The sequence below is a fragment of the Musa acuminata genome, chromosome BXJ3-2 (assembly GCF_036884655.1).
Source record: "Musa acuminata AAA Group cultivar baxijiao chromosome BXJ3-2, Cavendish_Baxijiao_AAA, whole genome shotgun sequence".
Classification (NCBI taxonomy): domain Eukaryota; kingdom Viridiplantae; phylum Streptophyta; class Magnoliopsida; order Zingiberales; family Musaceae; genus Musa; species Musa acuminata.
The window spans coordinates 28,877,685-28,903,323 of NC_088350.1; the positions used below are offsets into that span (position 1 = coordinate 28,877,685).

At 37.8% G+C, this 25,639-nt stretch overlaps 2 protein-coding genes across 16 annotated transcripts; one reads left to right on the forward strand and one right to left on the reverse strand.

The window, feature by feature from the left end:
• The first annotated feature begins 1,473 nt into the window (after positions 1-1,473).
• LOC103975706 (TNF receptor-associated factor homolog 1b) lies at positions 1,474-16,931 on the forward strand. 9 transcript variants are annotated; one of them, XR_001976844.2, is made up of 14 exons: positions 1,475-1,631; positions 2,159-2,382; positions 4,620-4,731; positions 7,866-7,954; positions 8,059-8,127; positions 8,221-8,350; positions 9,255-9,413; positions 9,577-9,940; positions 11,335-11,447; positions 11,870-12,020; positions 13,532-13,986; positions 14,067-14,265; positions 15,098-16,494; positions 16,600-16,931. XR_001976844.2 is itself a non-coding variant. In XM_009390752.3 (13 exons), exons 2-13 carry the CDS (start codon positions 2,196-2,198, stop codon positions 16,442-16,444), a joined length of 3,375 nt encoding a protein of 1,124 aa, XP_009389027.2. In that variant the 5' UTR covers positions 1,474-1,631; positions 2,159-2,195; the 3' UTR covers positions 16,445-16,586. The 9 variants fall into 9 exon arrangements, 3 of the variants coding, with proteins under 3 accessions (XP_009389027.2, XP_009389028.2, XP_018677979.2); XR_010494131.1 differs by having other exon boundaries at positions 1,478-1,631; positions 2,167-2,382; XR_010494132.1 differs by having other exon boundaries at positions 1,478-1,631; positions 2,167-2,382; positions 11,873-12,020.
• A 2,054-nt stretch (positions 16,932-18,985) lies between these two features.
• Positions 18,986-25,590, reverse strand: LOC103975705 (protein WVD2-like 1). 7 transcript variants are annotated; one of them, XM_065140471.1, is made up of 8 exons: positions 25,382-25,578; positions 23,937-24,019; positions 23,358-23,796; positions 22,738-22,826; positions 22,566-22,638; positions 22,403-22,474; positions 21,226-21,336; positions 18,986-19,555 (listed from the first exon to the last, which is right to left on the reverse strand). In XM_065140471.1, exons 2-8 carry the CDS (start codon positions 23,981-23,983, stop codon positions 19,253-19,255), a joined length of 1,134 nt encoding a protein of 377 aa, XP_064996543.1. In that variant the 5' UTR covers positions 23,984-24,019; positions 25,382-25,578; the 3' UTR covers positions 18,986-19,252. The 7 variants fall into 7 exon arrangements, with proteins under 7 accessions (XP_064996543.1, XP_064996541.1, XP_009389024.2 ...); XM_065140469.1 differs by having other exon boundaries at positions 22,566-22,656; XM_009390749.3 differs by having other exon boundaries at positions 22,566-22,656; positions 23,908-24,019.
• Between the last annotated feature and the right edge of the window lie 49 nt (positions 25,591-25,639).

Genomic DNA, 25,639 nt, shown 5'->3' on the forward strand with positions numbered 1-25,639 from the left:
TGGAACTCAAACCACCATTGGTCAACAATCTAAAAGAAATCATATATGATGTCGACGTTATAATCGATCAGTGCAAGCTCGAGGAATAGGCAAGACTGCTTAAGCTCGAAGGATCCACACGGTGAGCGGCTGAAACCTGACTCCTGATCAGGGTATGGGCTTGTGTCTCCCAACAATTCACCGACAACTGGTGCAGGAGGCAGCCATCGCGAAGCTCGAACAAAAATAGCAACTCGAGAACACGGCGAAGAGGAGCTTACAGGTGCTGGATGATGTTTGGAGCAACCATGTCCGCTGGAGCCTCCTGCAGATGAATGGCGCTGATTCCCTGACAAAGATTGAGTAGCTTCCTTTGTTCTCCAGCCTTCCTGCAGTTAAAAGGCTTGAGATCAGCAGCTGCCCAGCTCCCAAGAAGACGGCGAGTCTCCAACGTCTGCAACATCTGAGTTTGAAAAGGGCTGTATCAATACGTGGAGTGCAGCGAAGAGCTGCGCTGCGCAGGAATCCGCCACGAGCATCTGTCGCTGATGCTGCTTCCTCTTCCATGGAAAGGTCAAGGCAAGATGAAGGCTCTCTCACCGCAGGCGTATCGCTGGTTCTTCTCTCGCCCCTCCTCGACCGCTTTGTGCTGTCCCCAACAGATCTCTCTTCTTCTACGTGGGAGCAAGTCTCATCTCCTCTCCGATCGATGTGGTCTTCTTCGTTTCCATCGCCATTCCTCTTAGCATCGCACTCCCGAGCTCTGCGAGCTGAAGCGATCGATCCGCTGGAGCGTGGCGTTGACGAGAGACACGTGTGTAATTATCTATTTTACGTCGCAAATTATATTTTATTGTTTTTTTTTCTTAGCGTTTATTTTACCACGTGCTCAACAAATACGGACCCAAATCTTACCTTTCAAACTCGATCCGAATCCGAATCCAATAGAACCCTAATCCTCTCTCTTTTCCATATATAAAATCACATTTATTTTATCTTTTTAGCATGTTGCAGTACAAAGACCGCTTTCTGTACGCGTTATACTGACAATACCTTTGAATTTAATTTTTTATATGAAAAATTACAACAACGAGAAATTAGTTTTACATACTTGCCACGTGTCACCTACTTTTCCCCAGTTTTATTATTTATTCAAGAAATTGAAATAAAAATATAATACAATTAAAATATTCTTAGCTACATCAATGGATTATTAAATATAAAAAATGTCGATAATTTAATCGGTAAAGAGATTAAAATTACCTAAAAAATATTAAAGAATATTAATGTCAATTAAATTTCAACTAACTGTCATTTTGACAGTCAACCAATGGGAGCTGCTACTGTAACGGTTTACGTACATATACGTTTTAGGTTTTATGGGTTGAATATGATAAATTTAAATAGAGAGGCTACAAATTCAAATTGGTCCTTTGGAGGGATCTATTTGCAAATTTGCGCTTATTTTGCACCAAATTCTTCTCCCTTTTTTTTCCTTCCTTTCTGCTGCTTCCCAATCTCTTTCCCATCTCTCTCGCCTCTCTCTCGCCTCATCGTCAGCTCGTCCTTCGCTCACCGTCGAAGGCGAGTGGGAAGAAGGAGTTTTCAACTCGCTATCTCCAGCTCCTTGAGCTGCGCGGCGCTAACGCAAGGTACTCGATTTAGATCTGTTTCTTAGCTCGGGCTTGGCGCGGGTTCTTTCGTGTGGGCAGTCGATTGGTCCTCGGCGTGTCTATTGGAGGTTAATTTTTGGAATCGCTGGAGATTCTAGCTCGATTCCCATGTGGGATTTCTTCTTTGATTTGTGGCCCTGCGGTGCGGTTGGAGATGTTAGATTCGATTGGGCGTTTTGGTCTTGATTTGGTTTTCGAGGTTTATGGTTGCGGGAACACGAGGGAAAACTGAGATTGGTGAATGGCTCAGGTTTCTAATAGGATTTTTAGGGCTTGATTTGTGGCTTTCATGGAGCCTTTTCTTATGGGCATGGATTTGGAGCTTGTGGATTTCTTTTTTTGTTGACCTATTTCGTTTTTATGAATTCTAGAGCTGTAGTTTTTGCCATACTTTGTTTCAAGATTCTGTTTAGCAGTTCGGTATGGGTCATTCCGGCGAACAAAAATGGCAACATCTCTTCTTATGTCTTTTTTCTTCCTCCTCATGCATGCTCGTGTTTGATAAGTTTGTCAGGTGAAGAAGAGAAGGGATTTGTTTGGGCAATGACCGGAACTATAACAGAGGATTACGGAATGAGCCTTAGGTCTTCAGCTACAGAGGGAATGTTAAGCGAGCAGCGCTGCCCGTCCAGTGATTCAATCACGGAATGGCGGTCCTGCGAGCAGGTTGAGAATGGGACACCTTCCACTTCACCCCCATACTGGGATACTGATGATGACGATGATGGCAGTGAGCTATCTTCCCCTCAGTTTGTTGTTTTTCTGTTCTTGTGAAGTATCTTCCTTGCAATCAGATCATGTGGTTTTGATTCTCTTTTGGGTATAATCAGTAGTTGTTTATTTTGTCATTTTAGATTTGTTTGCTTAAACATAAGTGTACTCATTGATGGACTTTAATCTCCATGCATCAAAAGATTTATGCTGCATTCTAAAAGCTGATTTACATGGCTTTATATTTAAATTAAGCTAGTCACTTGAAACTAAAAATCTATTTCTTTTGTGCCACATTCACACATGAAATGGAACGAGCATCTATGTAGTTGATAAAACTGACTATGATGTTGACATGTTATCAGACGGGTAATTAAAGTGATCTCTTTGTTTGTGTTTCTATTAATATATTGATTTGAATGCAGGTCTCACATAGTTTACATAATGTATAGAAACATGTTTGCTATTCTTTCTTAAGAATTTCCTCTGTGATTCTGCAGTCCCAGTTGACATTGCATCTTTCATTGGCCATAAATTTTAAATCTGAAGTCCTATCAAACAATCAGCTAAGTAGAGCTCCTGAAAAATATGGTGCCAGTTGCTTGCTACATGTGAAATTTAAGGGTTCTCCACATAAAAACTATAACTGATATATTTTTTTCAGTTAGCTTCTGAACTATATTTCTGAATTGAAACATTAACATGTTAAGAAACCAACTACAAAATGTACCTTAGAATTCTGAGGAAAGATGCATATATAACAACTCAATTTGTCTGTGTAATAGTTTTGAGTTCAATTTGCTTTTTTTGCAGTATGTCAGCTTTGACAATTCGGAAATTGTATATGAACTGCAAACAAGTTAGTAACACGATGAAATAGTGGGAAGTTGCTGTGCTGTTAGAAGCAAATGAGAAAATATACAAAAAGAAGTTCCAAACCCTTCAAATTTAATACCATGATGGATAGTAAAATAGGTTATGTATGAAGTGAAGTGGTCTTTCTATAGACCATTTACTTTGTAGTATGTGTTGTTCAAGAAATTTGATAGTCATGATTTCCTCTTATGTCAATTCCATTGAGTAACTTTACCTGAGGAGATGTTTGTTGGTCTGACAAACACACACTGGTGTTCGTTTGTGGGTCTGATGTACACTGAATGAAGTTGTTGTTTAGAAAAAATCATTGTTCTTTAAACAAGTTTCTGAAAGGTAGTCCTTTGTGTAACTGTTTAAAGTTGTATGCTTTTATTGTCTACTAGGTTCCTTGATGGAATGATCAATATCTGTCTTCCTCCTTTTTTCCTGCTAATCAAAATTTTGAATGTGAGATGCTGTACCATTTTTCTTTGCGTTATCACCTTGGTATCCAACAATAATAAATTTTTATTGATATGCAAGTTTTTATAATATTAGAAACTATTGAAAGTGAGGTGTTGCATAATCATAACATTCAGTATACACACATTTGTGTTCATATTCCTGGATTTCATCCGATAGATAACTTCAGTATAGTGCTTCTTGTTCTTGAAGGTGAGCCTTTGTATTTACGTAAGGTTGCTTCACTCTGACATGGGTATCATGTTTTGAGCAGTAGAAGTAGCTTCTCCACATGCAGGTTTAAGACAGTGTATACACCTCACACCCTGCAGATGGAAGTCGTGTATGGGCTTCTCTGTACTGTTGTGCTCAATATATAATTGAGGCTATTGAGGTGGAACTCTGCAACCGATAATTTTGGTACTTAAACATCAACACTGATGGGACTTGGATTCCAGTCATTTTCTGTCTGATTCCTTCCTAGAACGGCTCTCTTATTGTTGTAATGGGACTTGCCATATTGTTGGATAGTCGATTTATGCCATCTTCTTTCTTTCAATGCTTGTATTCAATATATAATTCAGGCTACTTAGGTGGAACTCTGCAACTAATAATTTTAATTTTTTGATATAAACACAGATAAGACCTGTATTGTAGTCATTTTCTATGTCTAATTCCTTCCTGAAATAACTTCCTTACTTTTGTAATGGGACATACCATATTGCTGGATAGTTAATTTATGTGATCTTCTCTCTTTGAGTGCTTGTATTGGTGTATGATTATACAAATGGTCTTTGAACAGATCCAGCTTACAGCCCTGAGAACTTGCTTTCAGGGTTGTATTGTTATCCTCTTGAGATGTTTGTTCTTTTTAAATTTTGCTTTTCGTAGCATTATCATTTTTCTTGAGATTGAACCTATGATGCAACATTCTTTTAGGATCAAAGACTTTCGAGCTCTATGGAAGATTTACGTGGAAGATTGAAAAATTTTCAACAATCAACAAAAGAGAATTGCGAAGTAATGCATTTGAAGTTGGAGGCTACAAGTGGTATAAACCTTATATAAAATTTTTGTGCCAATACTTCATTATTTTGTTTACTTGGTCATTAAGTCCCTATCTTTTCACATTAATAATGGATGAACTTACTGGTCACTTACATGATAGACCTCGCTGGTGTATGTTATTTGCTGATGATGTTGTCTTAGTTAATAAGAGCCTTAGTGAAGTTAATTATAAACTTCAGCTATGGAGGTAAGTTTTAGAAACTAAAGGTTTCAGATTAAGTAGGATTAAAACTGAATATATAAATATAATTTTAGTGATTTTAGAAATAGACAAGAGGATATAGTTAAATTGGATGGACTAGAAGTCATTTTAAGTAAAAGTTTTAGGTATCTTGGATCAATTATTCAACAAGATGGAGAGATTAATGATGATAGCATTCATAGAGTAAAAGCAGGATGATTAAAATGACGAAGGACGTTAGAAGTCTTGTGTGATCATCGGATACTTTTGAGATTGAAAAAAAATTTATAAGATCGTTGTGAGACTAACAATGCTTTATGGATCTAAGTGTTGGACAGTTAAGAAAAAAACATATACAAAAAGTTTGTGCCGAGATAAGAATGTTGATATGGATGTGTGGAGTTACCAAAAAAGATAGGAAAAGAAATATTTTTATTCGTGAATAACTAGGTATCATTTCGATAGAAGATAAGATAAGAGAAAATCGTTTAAAATAGTACGAGCATATGCTTTGGAGACCTTTGGATGCGATAGTCAGAATAGATAAAATAATTAATGTTAGTGGTACGGAGAGAGATAAAGAAAAATCTAAAAGGACTTTAATAGAAGCTATAAATAAAGATTTAAGTATTCTGAATTTAACTAAACATATGACTTTTTACAGATCTTAATGGCAGCAAAAGATCCATGTAGTCGACCCAAATAGATGAGACTTACTGTTTTATTGTTGTTGTAGTCATTTTTTATATTGTTATTGTTTGTGCTTTACTTGCAGACACAATTGAGTGTAGTTCAATCTACTTGTTACTTGGGAACATTTGTGTAATTTACTTGAGAACAAAAAAAACAAATTAATGTATTCATTTAGCAAGCATTTCGTTGAGAGTGTGGGTTGGTCTTTACAAACACTCGAATTGGGATGGTTTCATGGGAGATATGAGAAAGTTTCATAATGGTCGACCTAATTTCAACCATCCAAAAGATAATGCTGAGTTCATATGCACCTTTAGGCAAAATAGGGATTTGTTTGAAATTCAAAATCACCCTAGACCAATGAAAAGTCTAGTAGGGGGATACAACTTTTTGTAAGGGTATCAATATTCACCTGAAAGGAACAAATAGACAAATGAGTTAACTAATCAAACCCAAAATCAAATAATGAAAAATTCTATCATCAGTCATATTTTTTATAATTAAGTTTCTACTGTCAGTACTATGATTTATATTAAGGAAAATAGTTGTTTTTGGTGCCTTGCTGCAGCTTTGGATAAGCTCACTTCTGTTCCTTGATTTGTTTAGTAACTTGTATTATACTAGTTTTGCCTAGCCACCTCTTAAATTTTGGTATTTGAAAAAAATTATCTAGCTACTTTACTTGAGAACAATGTTTAATTTGGTATACTATGCTTTAACAAAAGAGAATTGCTACAACATAATATCTTGTTTATTTTGCAAGCTGGAGATAAATGTGTGAACAATCAAAACAGGTTTTAATTTAATACACTCAGGCACATATGAACATATAATGTTTGTCATGTTGCTGTATGCTGTTGTGTTGAATATGTTGTTTATGTCTATAAAAAGATGGTAATTTATATACTTGAGCACATACTTGAACATGTTGAATATGTTGAACATACTTGAGCACATTATGTGCTTCTTTTGTTGTAATGGATTAAAGAGAAATATATACATGACGTCATCATATAATTCTGACACAGCCACATTACTGAATCAAACCTCTGGAGATATATATATATATATATATATATATATATCTCCAAGTGTAGGATTTCCTGGAGCAGGCACATATGCTTGGTCAAACTTCTTTGACTCTCTTGAAATGCTCTTAAAGAGATGTCTATATGGAAAAAAAGTTAGTGGCTGCTTACTTTTGTTACCATTATAATTCTATAGATCTGGCAGATTATTTTTCCCATGGTGAGAAAAAGCTTTGATATTCCACAATGATTGTTTCATAGGATCAGCATCACCATTAAATACTATTCCGTACTTCCAACCCATTCCCAAAACATAACTTGTCCTACTTTTTAGTTTTCAGCTAGTTGCAAAGTGACCTTATTTCCATTTCTGTGTAGCTGTATATGAAGCATCAGACTTTTCTTTCTTACTTCAAATTTATATAACAGCGATGGAACCAAAAGGAAAAAAAAAAGGGAGGTGATGCAGTACCCATCTACAGCTTGTCATGCTTCCTAAAGTAGTTTCTAATCTTTATTGCAGCAGGACAGCACTTAAGCTCAAAGGTGCTTGTCACTGCTTTATATTGCATTTGTTTATCTTGATTATTGCAAATAAGTTTTAAATTTCTGGTCTAATACCAGTTCCAACACCTCATCGGATTGCTGTGATACTAGCTTGCTTGATGGTTTACTGGCTTGTACAGCCTAGTATCATTGATAAGTATAGATTGGTGCCGATCTACATGGTCTATGGAATGCACCGCTCGGACTGGTACCAAAACCCTGATTGAGAATTACCTTTACCAATTCCTTGTTCCTTTTACAAATTAATAATATTTTGTATGCTAGAACATGGATTGACATGCTGTTCCATACTGTTCAGCATGGATGATTACGTTGTCCGATGGAACGGCTAGATGAGGTCTGCCTTGTATTGTTGGAATACCTTGTACTAGAGTAGGTTGCCGTATGTGATTGCTTGTCACTACAGTTTAGTACAAGTACAAGACAAGTGACTTTCTTTATTTTTTGGTTATACCACAGAGACATTCTGGTCAAATGAATTTAGGTTGCATTGGTAGTAGCTGAAATGACATGTTTATTATTGCATCTAGGATCTTGAATAATTGTTATGTACTAATAGACATGCTTACTTATTCAGATATATCTCAATCTTATGTCTGTTGTGTAACTTTGGCTTAAGATGTAACAGTTTGTTAATTAATTTTGCAGGTACATTTTGATCTACCCACAGGGTTGTGATGTCTGCAATCATCTTTCATTATTTCTTTGTGTTGCTAATCATGACAAACTTCTCCCAGGTTTGCAGCATGGCTTTTTTCTGTTCTTTTTGGCTAAGTGGAGCCTGATTTCTAAATTTCAATAGCAAACCTTATAATTCCTTTGTAATTCATGATGTTGGAAGGATGGAGTCATTTTGCGCAGTTTACAATAGCTGTAGTCAACAAAGACCCAAAGAAATCAAAGTACTCTGGTCAGTCAATCATCAGATGATCTAACCTTACAGAAAGTCAACTTAGCCTTCACTAAGCTGCATTAAAGCTTATGCTTGTAAAGAAATTTGCAGATACATTACATAGGTTTTGGAAAAAGGAGCATGATTGGGGTTGGAAAAAGTTCATGGAGTTATCTAAAGTGTATGATGGCTTTATTGTTGCTGACACTCTTGTTATTAAAGCCCAAGTCCAAGTTATCAGGTAAACATTACATATATCTGTTTCTAGTTCCTAGTCCATAATATTAATATCTGTTTATAACTTGATTGGTTAGTTAAACAACTCTTGACAGGAACAAAAAATTAGAATCTGTAGTTGACATAGATGCACATGTTAATGTGGTCACGGTTCATAGTTTGCCTTGTGCATTATGTTATGTTGATTTCAGTAAAAATGTGGGGAAGCGGTATGTTTGAAACATGGTTTAAAATACTAGTCAAATTAGTATGTACTGACCGAAATTTACAGGTCCAACCAAACATTAATAATGAAACTATAAGATTGGTACTGCTCATTATAAAGTTTTCTATCATTTTCTAGACACACAAGTCGTTATATCACTCTATATCTTGGAACTATAAGGGCAATCTGGTACACCAATTTCTGAAACCTTAATTGGACTGGTATATGTAATCTTTGTCTAGAGGTTTAGACCCATCTGGCTTATTAAAGAAGCATGTGTAACCAAGTTTTTCAATCTTTTCTGCATGGTGTTCTGTTGACTTCGTACTTTGGATTATAACTTGGTAAATGAGATGAAAGACATAATGACTGAAGATCTCTTAGTTCAATGTTGTTGACCTTGAATGCAGTGGTGTTCCAATACTTATTTTTTTGATATGTGTGCAGATATGGATACTTGACCTTAATCTTGTTTCTATTGAGAGCAGTACTTAGTTTTTACATATTTAATTTGGGCTGCATATTCTCATTGTTGTTTTGTTTATATACGGATACCTATTATAAATTCTCAGGTTTTTTCTAAGGACCATTTTGCTTGGAAATCTCTATTGTACTTACTATGATAGTTTATTATTTTATTTTGCGTGAGGACATTTTGTTGATCTTTACATATGTTTCTTCATTTGTGCAACTGAAACTTCAGGGAGAAGGCAGACCGCCCTTTTCGTTGTCTTGATTGCCAATACAGGAGGGAACTGGTCCGAGTATATTTGTCAAATGTAGAGAAGGTTTGCCGGCATTTTCTAGAAGAGAGAATAGGCAAGCTTAGCAAGTTTGTTGAGGATAAAGTGAGGTGGTCTGGGTAAACATTTTTCTGAGTTAATAGTTTAAAATGAGCCCTTGTATTACTCTTACCTTTTAATTTTATCAAAAGTTGCTGCATCTGGTTTTCTACCTCCTGATGGCATTAAGATTCCCTTTTGGCATATGCAAGTTTGTGACCAAATATTGTTTGGATGTTGCAGTTTTCGTGCCTTTTGGTTCGGAATGGATCTAAATTCTAGGTGGCGCATGTCAAGAGACAGAACAGATGCTATACTGAAAGCAGTTGTTAAACATTTTTTCATAGAGAAAGAAGTCACATCTACTTTGGTTATGGATTCTCTATACAGTGGGCTAAAGGCTCTTGAATTTCAGAGCAAGAACATGAAAGGAAGAGCTAGATTAGTGGATTTGGAAGAATTACCATCTCCTATGATCCTAGTTGATAAAGATTTGTTTGTATTGGCTGATGATGTAATTCTTCTGATTGAAAGAGTGGTATCAGACTCCTTGCCTCATCAGCCTTTGCCTTCGAAAGATGACAAGTGTCCACAGAATCGTACCAAGGTAGGTAAAGAACACTTTTTAGTCTGCTATCTAGGTAGACATGTTGTATGCCTTAATCTGGATGAATTTTGTTTGTCAATGGAAGTGACAATTTTTTTTCCATAAAATTCTATGAGAAATATCTAGGTTCTTTTGTGAGGTTTCCCATTTTAGCAGATGTACTTAGCTTTTGGCTTATGGAAATTTCTTGTATTATTTAGTATGCATCATTATATATTTAAGGGCTATTGTGTAAGTGCTGTTGGGTTCAATTTTCTGTTATGACCACAATTTGCAAGTTTGATGAAATGTGGTGGTTTGCAATCTGTAATCTTCCTGATAGTTACATAATTTGGGAACCTATAGTTAGTTTAGGGGATTATTATTTTTGCTTTTAAGATGGGTGTTATTCCTACTGTTAATGGCTAAGGATTGAGATATCTCTAGGCCATTTGTTGAGCTTTAATTATTTATAAGTGTAGCCGACCCTAATTAACGATGACTGCTAAGAAGATAATACTGAGGTATGGATGCTCAATTTCCTTATATGTATATTGTAATGTGTGGTTCTGTAAGGAACAACTCCTCTTAATTAATGCTTATCAACTTTGTGGAAACATAAGAACTTCCAACCAACAACTGAGAGGCTAAACCAATACTATGATAAGCTATTTACTTTATAGGAGATATAAACTCATGCCTTTCCTCTTGCACTCACTTGGTACTCGTACTTTTTAAGATGTGGGAGAAAAGGTACTTCCACTGTCCCATAAAATCCTTTTGGGTTTACGTAGTACTCATTAGCTCAATCTAGATGGTCAAATATCTTCATAGTGCATACAATAAATTTTTTTCTTCCAAATTGTATTCATGGGAACCCTTGACATTGACTTGGTAGTCTAATCCAAAATTTAGTCATGTTTGTTAGGATTTAGAATTTGGTTCTAAGGCAACTAAATTTGGCAACTTTTGTTTCTTTAGTGAATGAAATTCACCAATTTGTATTGTGTCCATGACCTTATAGTCTAGTTGATGCTTTGGTGCACAGTACCTACCACTTTTCCATTTTGTTTGTGTTGTAAATATTCAGTAGATGCATGCTCATGTTTCTTGATGTTTATGCATCCTGTCTAGTTTAAAATTTTGTGCTGTTCAGTGTTGATTATGAACGTCTTCATTTAATAGAATTGACATCACTATCTCTCTTATCTCTGGTTTTGGAAAAACATAAACATTGATTTTTTATTTAGGAAATCTTGTTAATGTGTACATAGTTTGCCCTACAATAGACATTGCTGGCTTTCCCCACAGTCTGTTGTTTTGATAAAGTTTCACATAATATAAATCTCGGGCATCAAACTCCCATCTTTCAGACCTCTAGTCCCTAATATACACTAACCAAGTTACATATGTAGGATGGAAGCTCTGGGGATGAGTTTAATAAGGACTCCATTGAGCGTGATGAAAAGCGACTTATGGAGCTGGGTCGTAGGACAATTGAAATTTTTGTCCTAGCTCACATATTCAGGTAACTAACTTATCTCTGACGTTACTGGTTGCATTTGTAACCAAGTTTTACATTACCCTGTTATGTCAGTACACTATGAAGATTCTTTGTGCAATTAATTATTGACCAGGCCATGCTTAATCCTTTTAGATCAGTTTATGAACAGTAATGTTCTAGATATATCTTTCTAAAATGTCTAACCATATACCTTTAAGCATTTCACAAGCCATTCAGGTTGAGTGTTTCATGTGTGCAAGTAAATGTGGTCCTAATGCTCTTTTAATTAAAGTAGTGAAATTTAAATTTTATGAACTACCTTTTTTTATATATGTTACAGTTTGATGTTGTCATTAGTATTTGTTTCTTATTTATTCAAATTGTCCGTGGACTAATCTATGGGATCTTTTGTCCTTAATGTCTATGTTCTTTTATGTTGCGGGCAGCAGTAGAATTGAAGTTTCCTACCAGGAGGCTGTTGCTCTAAAGAGGCAAGAGGAGCTTATTCGGGAGGAGGAAGCTGCTGGCCAGGTTGAACATGAGCTTAAGTCAAAGCGTGGTGCTGCTGAAAAGGAAAAACGTGCAAAGAAAAAACAGGTGGGGTTTTGATTCTGTCAATATTTTGGGAATTGTGCATTGGAGACCTATATGTTAGCATCATGGGCACTGTTTAGGTTGGAAGTTTATGTGAACACTTTTTGAACCCTCAGAATATGACACATATGAATTATGACAAATATGACCAAATTACCTGGCCTTTGTTTAAGACAAAATTTTCTATGAATAATGGTGTATAAGAGTGTATAGAAATCCTAAATTCTTTCTTATGTGCTTTACTTATTCTCCCGCATTCTGTCTGTGAAAGCCTTAGCCTCACCCATCCCTTTAATTGATCACCTCCCTCTAGACCCTCTCTTCATTTTTCCTGTTCTGCTCTTGAGAGACTCGAAATATATTCATGAGCAGCTGGAACTTGAGCTTGGTTTTATCTCAGGTTCATTTTATTTCTGAACATATGCACCATGGTTATAAAGACCGACAGTTTCTCTCAGGATGGTCAGCTTTCACCACTTTGGTAGGGGTCAACATGCGGACTAGGTGATTTTGCTTGATTTTGTTTGGGATAAGTTGTATGGCCTAGTATGCTTACTGTATACTAAGTATCTGGTGGTAAGCCTAATGTTTGTACCTATATTATTTTCTTTTTAAATTTATGACAGTTGTCACCGTTGTCAATCTTTCTTTTTTCTTCTTTCCCTCCGCCTTTCCATCTCTTTATGTCCCTGACTATTCCTCTCTTTCTCTCTCTTTTCCTTTGCCGCTGCCTCCTCCAACCAACACTGCTGCCACCTCATCACTGCCATGCTGCCTTTGTCTCCTCCACCCCCATGTTGCTGCTGCCTTCACCTATTCTCTCACTAGGTCACCACTTCTTCCTCTTCCACGTTTTCCTCCTTAATTCTTCTTCTCTTTCTCCTTCTCTGTGCCCCCCTCTCCTCCTCCTCCCCTTGCCAGACCCATCTGTCGGCACAGGAGCATAAAGATGCATTGTATGTCCAACCCTCCTGATACCTTACCGGTCCACCCAGGGACAAGTACAGGTTCCGGACTGAAATTTTAAACCTTGATATGAACCTTCTGAGCTCAAGTCAATCATAAAAACCCATATGTTCATTTGAAGCAAACACAAGCAGGGATCCATTCATGCTTGACTTATTCACCGATGGAATCTATTGCTGATCCTTCTAGATTGTCAGATCGTGTTTATTCTTGGTAAGTCAATTGCATTTTGATTTTAGAGGAGGTGACAAAACTTAAAACTTGTTGATGTTCACATGAAACCATCTCTAAGTCCAATATAACTTATCCTATGCTGCATTAGACTTTATGAGTTTTATTGTAGTTGCTTTCTTTGCAAACTCCTACAGGCATCGTGTCTCTTTGTTCTTTTTGAGCTTTTACATCATTTTTGCAATTGAAAAGATATACAGTAGCTTTTCCCCTTTATTTTTTAGCTTTGGTGTTTGATTAACTTCAGTTTCATAATTCAAGAATAGAAGTTGATGAGTTTGTAGTCTGCTTAATCTTGTTCTTTACTCTTGTTCCAGGCTAAACAGAAGCGTAATAGTCGCAAGGGTAAAGACAAAGTAAAGGACGTGAGGTGTAATCAAGCACAGGAGAGGCTCCAACAAGAAACTCCTTTGGAAGAGCGAACTTCAGATAGCTTCTCCTCTGGGCAGGTAGAATTGATTATTGAAAAGATTGATGCACGAGAAGATGTGTCTGAGACTGGAGATGATGTTGCTGAGGTGCTTCAACCTGATTTAGATGACAGAGATACCAGTCCTACTAATTGGGACACAGATACATCAGAAATTCATCTGATCACTGAAGCTAGTGGCAGCGATGTGCAAAATGGACAAACTGAAAAGAGGAGTCAATCTGTTATGGATGATAGCTCCTCAACGTGCTCAACCGACTCAGTTCCTTCTGCTTTCATGAGTGGACCATATAAAGGAAACATTTTACCAAACAACAATGGTGCACAGTCTTCTCCAAACAGGTAAATATAGATATGAGCATATTATGTTGTGGTGGCTGTAACACCTGGAGTTTTTAACGAGTGACAAACTGTATATGCAGAAGAAAAAATCATTGGAGTAGAGAAACAAACAACCGCATAAGTTTAACTCATGGTGGGCAAATTCCACCTGAAACTACTTCTGTTGATGGCCATTCACATGATGCTACTGGCAGCAAGGCTTCCCAACCTGAATTGGAGGCCACTGGATTCTCCTTCAAGAATGAGATACAGCATCTTGGCAAAAATTTAGCCAGGAAGGTGGAGTTTATTGATACATTGACGTTTTATTTTTGCATTGGGGGTTTTATGATCATTCCAAACTTATATATGTTCCATATGTTAGATGTTGCTTCTTTGTTTGTTCTATACTTGACTATGCAGTAATGCCTACTTGGTGTAGTTTACTATAAATTTCTAGAGACATGCATGTCTGACCATTGTGCAGCTTTATGAATGACATTGTATGGTTATTGTGGCTTGTTCTGACATGCTTGCTGCTATTACAACTTGTACTGTAAATATTTTGGGGACAGCTTGGCATTGGCCTCAAATGTAGCGCCAATTGATGTGTCCAGTTATGTATACACTAATTCTCGTCTGTTCTATTGTTTCCTTGACTTTTTTGAAAATGCAGCTATGCTTATTATTTGTGTTTTTGAGAGCTCTGAATTTCTTATTTGTTCCCTGAAATGAAATGTTATCTTGAAGTTCCCATTGCCTAGTGCTGCTTTAATGTCAATTAATTGTCTTTGTTGCATTGTTCTGGATTCGCCTGAGTACATCTGAACTATTAGCTTTCTCTTGATTGAAAGTAATACTTTAGCACATAGTCTTTTTGGTGAGTCTTTGCCGAAGCTATTAAGCTTGAATAAGGTCATTGCCTGCTGTTTCATTTTAGGATTGACATGATTGTGTCATCTGCATAATTCCCTTATTCGAGTTTCTTTCATATCCCTGTATCTATCTACTAGGAGTGTATAATCTCTTTGTGCTGATCTTGTCAAACCTTGAACATTTTACTTGGTGTTCGATAATGTTATTGAAGTTACTCAGCAAGCAACTTAATTTCATGACTTTTTCTTTCTCCCAGGAGGAAGTTTCTTCTCTACAAAAGAAATCAACATCCAAAGATCAGGTTGATGCGGACAGTCAATCCTCTTCATCTGGCCTCGGTAAAAAGCCACTCAGCACTATTCAGCAGCCAAAGCATTCCTCAGTTGTCACCACCTCCACCGCTGCCATCACCGCTGCTATCACCACAGTGGAGCCAGCTTCTTCTAAAGAGGCAACATCGAGTAGCACATCTCAAACCGAAAAGATTCTTGTTCTTGCATCAGGATCAGCACCAGTTTCGTCCAGTTCCCAGTCTGAAGCTCAGAAGCAGAACATGCCATTAAAGATTAATACTTCTCATCAAGACAATGCAATATCACGGCCTTCCAGTGCTCCTCTTGTCCCGGCACCAAGGCCACCTGCTTCCATCGCTTCCACAGTTCAAGCAGTACCTCTCCTTTCACGCTCTGTTAGTGCAGCTGGTCGATTGGGAACTGATCCATCACCATCTGCCCCAAGTTATATTCCGCAGTCATACAGGAATGCGATAATCGGTAAAACTATGCGTGCAAGGAGGTCTGATATTATTGATGAGACTACTTCCTCAGGCCAAAGTGTTTCATGCTCACAGTCTCCATCGGTATGCCTATCATCTGCCTCTATGCTTCCGCCTCAGGCCCCTGTAAGGAAGGACCAGACATCAGTTCGACCTGGCTTGACCTTTGGTTGCCTCAAGCCGGAAGTAGTCCATAGCCATCATCCGCGGATAGATGACAGCTACCATGAATCCAGCAGCAGCAGTCAGAGGATTGGTTCATCTCTTGTGGATAACATGCAGAAGCTTGACATTGATAATAATTTGTGGAAAGAACAATATCCAGCTGAGATTGCTTCCAGGATTACTCCGTATCAGGTCCAAGGTACGGTGGCAGAGGAGTTTCCTCACCTCGACATTATCAATGACTTGCTCGATGATGAACAAAACATTGAACGGGCAGCTAGAGGTCCACAACATGGCTTCAATAGGCAGTATTCTTTGCCAAGTAATTTGTTTGCTGCTGAGTTTGGATCATTAGGTGGCTCTGGCCGGTTTGACCATTCAGATCAGTACTATGAAGAGGGTTTCCTTGGGGGCTACGGCACTTCCGCTAACCCCCTTCAAGGGCTGAGGGATGGAGCTCTCCAGCAGATGGATCTTTCATCATATTCTAATAACCATAGCCAGCTTGATGGATTGATGCGGAACCATTGGCCTTATGGGAACACTGATCCATCCATGCTCAGATTGGGGGACGGGGATGCTAATACGTACCCTTACCAGTTCCGAGTCTATCGTGCAAGAGGTGGAAACAGATACTTGTATCATCCTGCTAATGGGCCTTGAGAGCACATAATAGGATTGACCATTTGGTCATAACAATGATTATAATCCAGGTAATCTGTTCTTCTGAGCTTTCCGGTGAGATGTAATTCTTTCCTTGTTTTTTCCACTTAAAGAAAGGCATTTCGTAGAGAGTGATTTTGCATTTCCTTTCATAGCGCCATCTGCTCTTGAATGTTTCTCGAGTTTTTCTTGCCGGCGGAAGCGGAACCTGAATTTGTCTGCTTGCCTCGAGTGCGGAGGTGAGGTGCTAATTCTACTTATTTACTGGCATGTGTCTTTCATGTTTAAATAGGAAGCCATACGAACATTTAGTATTCCCCCCTACAAGCAAATTTCCGAATTCTGAAGCTGATTCATGTGATTTTTCAACGCCACCCATAGCAAATTTACCTTTGCCTGTTTGGTTTATTAAGATTACTTTCTCTTATGTTTTATATTCTTTCTGATGACATTACGGAATATCGACTTGGAGAAAGGTTTATTGTGAGCATCCATGTTTGAAGTTCATCCTGTAACCTTTTGAGTCGTGGAAAAGGGAAACTCTTAGGTTAGGTTATTAATTGCATGTGTTGGAGCTGTTGCTTCCGTGAAAGAATCAGAATAAGTTGGGACTTAAAATTGGCATTGATCGTTACAACAGTGTAAGCTTTGGAAAAGCTCAAATGCAACAATCTTGTTCATTTTTTCTCTCTTCTCATGATGTTCCAGGCAATTATTATTTACTGTCAAGAATGTTGATTATTTATTTATGAATTCCAACTTTTGATTCATCATGCTTTTCCGAACCATTATTTTTATATTCACGATATTAATGTTTGGCACAGAACATGCAGTTATTCTCAGCCATAAACATCTATCGGACATGTTCATAATATTTTTAATTTCGGATGTATCGGATGGTACATATCGGTCCATCAGCCTATCGACACACGGGTCGTCCGTTATCGGTATGAATCTCAGGATGTCGATCTTAACATTTTGATCCTAAGAGAGGAGTAGGAGAGAGAGAGAGAGAGGAAAGGAGAAAGTGAGGGTGAGAGATGGGGTTGTGTCGTCTCGAGGTTGGATCGGTGCGTGGGAGGACGACGACGAAATGGAGTGATGGATGCAGTGACAATGGAGGGTGATCCCATGCCTCATAGGTCCTTATTGATTATGTCAAGTCAACTTGCCTCATAGGTCCTTATTGATTATGTCAAGTCAACTAACTCGCATCCGCTGTGGTTGAATCAATCTGTATTTACTCATTAGAATCTATCTTGGCATACTGCATTAGCAATTCCCCTCACCTTTGTTAGATTAAAAATCTAACTATTATAATGACTTTATATATATCGGTCATCCAATTCATCATCTTCTGGATGATCATTTTATCTGTTATTCTCAAGACAGATGCAAATCCAATAATCAATCACTCGACACCTTTTAATAAAGAACTGCAAAAAGAGTTGCATATCTAAAGACCACTTATCGTTTTGGTGAACATAACATAGCAAAATTAGAAATGCGACGCCATTTTTGTTGCATAATACCACAGCCTCGTACCATAATATGTTGCTGTGATGGACAACGCTAAGGAGGCCATCCTCCTCCGATGCTGCACCTAAACATAACAACTTTATTGCCGTGTTGGACAACGCTAAGGAGGACATCCTCCTCCGATGCTGCACCTAAACGGCTCCTGCGTCGGCTTCCCCGGAGGATTAACCTCGGTAACCGGGGCGCGTTGCTCGCAGTGCTGCTCGCCATTGCCGTCCATCCAGCAATCCGTGGGAGTGTCGGGGCTGGACCCGTCATCCGCTTCATCCAAAAGCCTCGCCGCCTGCGCGCACTGCGTGGTCGACAGCCATAGCACGAGGGAGACGAGGAGGAGGAGGAGGAGGAAGAAGACAACTCTTCTTCCACGGGCGCAGCTCATCCCTCGTATGTAGGCCCCTGCAAACGCTTCCATCTATACCCACACCCATATATAGGCACCGTCGTCTCCGCTTCCGTTTACTTGGGGCGGCCGGTGCTCGCTCCACAGCTTTCGTTCGTGGCGTATCGGTTGGGGCTCTCATCACTGGCTTAATTGTGAGCGTGTGAGGCCCACACGGTTCTAAGAAATATATCTATCATCCGGCCGGAAAGAAGTAAAAAGACTGAACACATTCACACCACATCAGATCCTTTCAACTAAGTAGTACTCTCAAATTTGTATCTATTTTTCATGATGTTATGCATAGATCAAATATTATTTCATGTTCAATTCCTCATAAACGTCTTCCACAATGAACTATAAGTTCAATTTTAAGTAAATATTTTCTTCTATCCGAAAAAAATAATGATATGATTCATCTTTTTCTTGTACATTTACTCTTTTTTTCCCCAACCTCTGGCATAACAGATCAAAAAAATAAAAATAATATTTTTGTTAACTGATGTTTTCATAATATATAGTTGAGTTGAAGTGAAATATTATTTAACATTGTTTACATAATTTTTTTTTTCCTACTACTTGAAAAAAAAAAAAAGAGTGATTGTGTAATAACTCTAATGGTATGAGAAATATTCAAATAAATTTTAGAAATATCAAGCAGGCACCAAATGTTCTACTTCAGGTTCCATGAACAATAATAATAACTCCAGCAGCTTACATACACAACCGTCAGGATCACTGCATACATACTAATTCTACAACTTACATCTAAAGTCCACTGACAAACTTGCTCACATTGATGATTGTCACTTCCATGTCGAGGCAAATTATAGGGTAAATTTTGCGAGGCAAGAAAAATTTAAGGTCAAGAGTGCATGGAAAGGCAGACATTAGGGCTGCAGAGTGTCCGCCTGACTTGGCTCGGTGGTGATGGTGGCAGATTGAGCTGCTCCCTTGTCAGCATGGGGAGTAGAGTTCTCCCTAGTGGGTTTCGCCCCATCCTTGGCTTTGGTTGCATTTCTGTTCTTGGGACTACTGTGTAACTTGTTTGCGGCATCTTTGCAAGCACCCACACTGTGCCGCTGAAGCCGAACTCGTACTCCGCTGTGGTTCTCTCCTTCGGCCACATTGCTCGCGTCACCATAGCTCTTCCTTCGACCAAACTTTGGTGATTTTGCACGAGTTGGAGGTACCTTTTTGTCCAAGGAAAATGCAAAACCAAAGGCAAGATTCATAAACTCAACAATCAGATGTAGATAGGAAATGAATATCTGATGGGAGAAAAATCCTAAATCTCATAAACAACCAGACTTAGATAGTGAATAAGCACGTGGCCTGGATGGATATACGAAGCCATACAATATCTTCAGTACACTAAAATAGCATTAAAATTTGAACCAAAGATTTACAGGAGGCACATGTTGTCGAAAGATCATCATGATAAAGGATCTTGGTAATTGCAAATAGCAAGAATCTAGATAGCAAATAGCAAATCAGAATTTGTTGTGAGAAGAATGCAGCATAGAGGATCTTGGTAATTGCAATGTGCCTGGATGGGTAGAGGAAAATCACGTAATGTCATATATGCAAGATCGAACATGGTAGGATAACATAGGAAGTTCCTTGTGAGAAGACACTTGAAATTTGTCAGTTAGGAAATCACAAATATTAAAATAGCTTCTGCTCATCATTGCGAAAAGTGAATCAATTTAACATATCAACCACATAATCCGGATATCAGACAAAGAAAATGTATAGTTATTTGCAGTAATGAAAATTTACAGGTCAGAATCCCAAGATAAGGCAAAATACATATATATTATATATATAGAAGTAACACTAGTGATGGCATATGCTAGGAGCTTTGAGTGAAATATAATAGTATATTATGAACAAAAGTATTAAAACTGAAAACTCGTTTATGGAACCTGCACTCAGCATGGTATGCATGTCATGACAGTAGAAGGTATGATCCACAGAATTTGTTGTGAAGTCTGTTGACTCAGCAGATCGTAGCAAATTTCACTCATCCCAGCCAATTCCAGCCGATCCTGACCAGGGAAGAAGAAAGAGGAGGGGACGAGGAAGAGGGGGAGGATAATAAACAGGAGGTAGGAGAAGAGTAAGAGGTCAACCTACAATCGCCCATTGGTCACATCCTGCTGCCACACACACCATTACAGCTTCTGTATAAAGAATGGGAAGGGCCAAATCGGAAATAGCCAATGCCTACAGCAAAATCTCATAGCCCTTTTTAATCTTAACCAATTCAAACTCTGGTGGATTTGATCCTGAACATCCTCAAGTTTGACTTTTGAACATGTTGCAAAATACATCATCCTAGTTGTCTAGTGAAGAGAAAATAAAATAATAAAAGGAAGAAAAGAAAATAAAAGAAAAGATGTGAAACAGAAGAGAATAAAAGAAATATATTTTAAACTAAAATTTTAACTTCAAATAGTAAAAGAACATTTTTTCTACATGTAAAAATAAATTAGAATATGTAAAAAATATTTAGAACCTCTGTATCCACATATTGATTTCAACCCATTTAAATCATCCCTCAACCTAACATAGAACATTTAGGTATCTATATCCCCACCTGTATTCCAAGTCCGAGCAATACAGTTTGTTGCCTATGTTTAAAAACTGAAGAATCAGTTCTCTGTAAACACATTGGTTTTTTCCTTCAAATGTGCACTTATTTAAATGGACTACAAAGTGTGCCTGATTACAACAATAGCAAACATGTTTGCTCTGCTCATGTTATATTCAACTTATCCAGCAAATAGCTAATTATTATAGTAACTTACTAACTTATTTGAATTAAGTAGCCTATCAAATGAAAGCCTAAGACAAGTACCTTCTTTAGTTCAACCTTAGGCGGAGGACCCTCATTGTAGAAGCTGGGCATTGGTGTCGCTTTGAAAGTTAAACTCTTCCTTAGTTGCTTTAGAGCTGCCTCTTGTTCTTCCTGGGAAAATTTACAAGTTGAGACTAACAATACTCACTAAAGTATGTTTTCTAGAACTTGTTCAGCTCAAAAGTGACTCACAAGCTGTCATGACATTAATGACACCAATAACACACTGCATTACAACTTGGTCCTTTATAATCCTTCAGTCTTTTATTTCACATACAAAATAAAGTAACAACCCTCCAAGATTTCCTGTCAACATTTTTTAATGGGACCTCATATTCATATTATTCTAATATATTTTGTCATTAACAACATAATTGGAGTCAAATGACATGGAGAGAGAAATTTTCAACCCAGCATCTGGGCCTATTGAAATATGTTTGTCAATAATGGTATTGAGATAGCCATAAAAAAGAGGACCAATGACATCTAATGTGATGCATCTAATATAGGTAGCTCATATCTCTTGTACGGCAGATGAAAACTAAAGGTCATTACAATGCTAGAGAGGAAACAATTTAGGTATATAAGTATCTGGTTTCAAGAAAGACATTCAAGATACATATTTGCTAAAGAAAAGCAGTTTGTGTGGTAGAGAGTGATGAGCAAATTAAAATTGAAGAAGAGGAGATAATACACAAGCGTTTTGCGACTTTGGAAAAATAAATATTATAAATGTTTCTTCTAAATGTAGTGTCTGCTGCCTGAGTTGCAGATTTTATTTAAGTGGTCAATTAGCATTCATGCAAGTATTCTGCTAGACTGCCAAAATCATTAGTAAAAGCTCACATTTAGACTGTCATAAATTTAAAAAATACGAGTCTGCTTGGAGAATGTATAATGTGCAGCAGCCCACCCACTAAACATGATACACAATATTGATGTCCAAATAAATGAATCATAGGCACTGATCATCATTTTGGTCAGTACAAGGCCATTAAATAGAATTCGAAATGATTTCATCAGCAGAGAAATTTCATGTCCCACTTAGATACTCCACATGGAACTATGATAACATCAAAATCCAAATATCATTGGAGCTCTAGATACTCCACATGGAACTATGTTAATGCCTTTTGAACCATTCCTCTCAGCAACAGATAGATGGAAGAAGACGTACCTTGGTCCTAGCTTCACATTGGAGCTTCTCAGCTTCTAGTGCTTGATGTTTCTCTTCCAATTTCGAGTAGAACTACATAAAGTAGGAAAAAACATTAAAAATCCTCTTTATAAACCAGAGATGATTGCAAAATTCTAGTATTCCTTAACTTTAAAGAACGTACCTCTTTCCGCCTCTCTGCACGTTCACTGGATCTGAATGTAGGGGCAACTGCCACTGTTCTAGCTTTCAAATTCCTTATAGATAGTGTACTACCATGAATAATTCAGGAAAAAATACTGTATTTTGTTTACAAATAAAGGGACTTCAAGAAATATAAATCAGAAAAAGGATACGAAGAAGCAACAGAGCAAGAATCCTCATCGTCTGGGTGCATGATATTATCGGGATGAAGCGGCTTCCTAGACGTGAGCATCAAGTTACTCTGCAAACACCTTGTAGAACTACCACAATGAATAAACCCACTAACTAATTTTTCAATATGTTGAAGTACCACACAAAAATACATGCTCTCAAATACAGCAATCTTTTCTACTATATATAAAAAGGTTTAAACTTCAAAATTATTAAAGATGTGCAAGAGAAATCAGGAAGTTGTAGAACTAATTTTAATGCTTTATATTAAATGCTAACGAGAGCTTTAGGAGATGAAGCCCAATCATGACAAGAAAATTTAGCGTGTAATCTCTTACATATTAGCATAGGGAGGTCAGTTAGAACAAGCATATTATAGAAGTAAATTGATTTTGAATAAAAAAGAAAACAAGAGATGTTGCAATATATTGACTTCTAACCCAAACATAACAGACTCAAATGTATCAGAAAATGTTATGATTCTAGTTCTCAGATTATCCAAAGCAAAATGTATGAATGATGCATTACACTGAAGCATGGTATTGCAAGTGTATAAAATAAATAAATAAAGATCAGGAGTAGGAAGCAATAGGAAACAGACCTGAGCCTTCTGATGGATATTGGCACGTTGTATATCTACATTAGGATGTTTGTCTCCACTGATAGCAGGTTTAGCAACAAAAGCACGATTTCCACCAGAAACATGCTTTTCAGTTGTGGGAGCAAATGGCTGAGGAACAGTGTGGTCAGATCCAGTAGCATTATCAGAGTTTGATGATGCTGACTTCTGATTTGAAGATTTTGGATCACCAAAGTTCTTTTCTGTTGTGTCCTGATCTATACTCAAATTTTTAATATGAGGTACTGCATGCCCTTGAGAATTTGCATCATCCTGATTATTATCTATAGCTTCATCTGACCCAGCAACTGTGGAAGGTTTGCAGGGACTCTTTTGATCAGTTTTACCGTTGGGTGCATGCATGAGAACACAATCTCTTTCCCCATCCCTTGATAATTCTGTCACTTCCTTACCCATTGAGCTGCAAAAAGTGAACCACACAGATCAAATGTCTTTGTATGACAAGTGATAAAGCACAAAAATAAATGGTGTGTATATGAATCTAATGGCAAAATATAAATCAGATATTTACCTATCACATAAATGCAGTAATTATATTACCATTTGAAGGAATGTCTATTGGTTCCTATCATCACGAACATGTTCATATTCTCCCAAGAATAGTACTTCCATAGTAGGATTATCTGTAACATTAACTTAATTGAGGCATTCTTCCTTGGTCATGTCTAGCAATGAAAAAAATGAGACATGCTTGAAGAATGACATGTGCATGTAGAACCAGTGAAGGAACATTTTTTTAATAAGAGTGCTTGGTCTTTCTCTAATACGTCCATTATATGCATTTCCTTGGAGGCAAATAAATTCTCTGTTTGCAGTTCTCCATTCAATGTTATGAGACTATAGAAGAAACTTTTCATATAAGTAGCATCCGCTCAATTCTAAAGGAACAAATTGAGAGCTTCTTCCATTAGCATGGCAGAAAGAGAAAATAGCAAAAGGAGAAAGGTAGCTTCTCATATTCCGAAGTATGATGGAACAGCAAAAGCAAATTTCCAAGTGCCTCCAGAGTAATTAAAAAAAATTTTGCTCAGAGAAATCTGTCCAATAAAATTAGCACTACTTATCTGGATAACTAGCAGCTAAATGAGAGAGAGACAAGAGAGACAGAGAAGGGGGGGGGGGTTGTGTTGGGGCGGCGGCATAACATGGCAGATGCAACATCATCTTTATCATAATTTGTTTTCTGAAGCTAAAGAAATTAAGAGGAATTTTTTCTTTATGTATGTCTCTGTAACATCATGCAGAGAGCTTAGATATCACTGTCAAAGTACGTTAAACAAGATTACCATGCATGATGACGCTCATATTGCATTCAGAAACTCACCTCTGAAGCATTCAACACAAGTGCGACATTCTGATACAAGTAACTCATGTGGCCTTTATAGTTCTATTTGCTTTATTTCTTTCCCTTTCATATATTGACTCTCCGACAATCAACATCTTGTTTTCTCATATGAAATCTTGTAAGGGAAATAGATCAAATGTCCAACACATCAACATTCAACAACGAATCAAGGAAATCCATCGACTGCCTTCACATTCCAACAGTAAAAATTGAACCTTTGCCGAACCAGGAATAAACTCATTACCCTATTTTGCGTGAATCAGTATTTTAGGGAAGGAATCCCCCAAGAAACCAATACAATATAAGACTACGGGAAAGTGGAATGGAACTAAAACATTAGTTTACTTCCTTCAAACCACATAGAAAACGATTGGATCAGAACGAACGAGCTTAGCAGCCGAAAGCACATTCCACCAGCATCGACAAGGGGCAAATCTTTCTTCAAAGGCGTCATTTCTATCCAAAAACCCTCGCTCATGTCCACCCAAACGGTAGGAAAAACTCGAAATCCGGATGAATGCGCCAGATCTCAAACACCCACCCCAGATCCGACCCTCCCAATCGAACCCCCTACCCGCATTCGAGATCAAGAACCAAGAATGGGAGAACCAAACGGAGGAGAACGAGACGGATTACTTACAAATCGGAAGACCGGTCCAAGAGATCAGGATCTCGTCGTGAGGCGGCTTCCTTTACCTTGCGTGCCCTGGCCTTGCTCTCCTCCGCCGCTCACCCCCTCGAGAACGGCGACGACCGCTGCTGTTACTCCTATTATAGCCGCCCGGAAGTTGACGCCGTCAACTAACGGGGGGGGTCTCGAGATCCTCCCGGTGTCGTCGTTCTCTCGAGCCTGTCGGGGCTCAGCGACGGCTTTTATTAGCTCAAAACGGTCACCTGT

Bases quoted from the DNA above. Each gene is read 5' to 3' on its own strand.
- LOC103975706 (XM_009390752.3), top strand. From the start codon at position 2,196: ATGACCGGAACTATAACAGAGGATTACGGAATGAGCCTTAGGTCTTCA. The intron at 8,351-9,254 runs GTAAACATTACA...CTGAAACTTCAG, and splicing joins GCCCAAGTCCAAGTTATCAG to GGAGAAGGCAGACCGCCCTT. The intron at 12,021-13,531 runs GTGGGGTTTTGA...CTCTTGTTCCAG, and splicing joins AACGTGCAAAGAAAAAACAG to GCTAAACAGAAGCGTAATAG.
- LOC103975705 (XM_065140469.1), bottom strand. From the start codon at position 23,983: ATGAACATGTTCGTGATGATAGGAACCAATAGACATTCCTTCAAATG. The intron at 22,475-22,565 runs GTACGTTCTTTA...TACTTTATGTAG, and splicing joins GTGCAGAGAGGCGGAAAGAG to TTCTACTCGAAATTGGAAGA. The intron at 19,556-21,225 runs GTACTTGTCTTA...TTGGACAAAAAG, and splicing joins CTAAGGTTGAACTAAAGAAG to GTACCTCCAACTCGTGCAAA.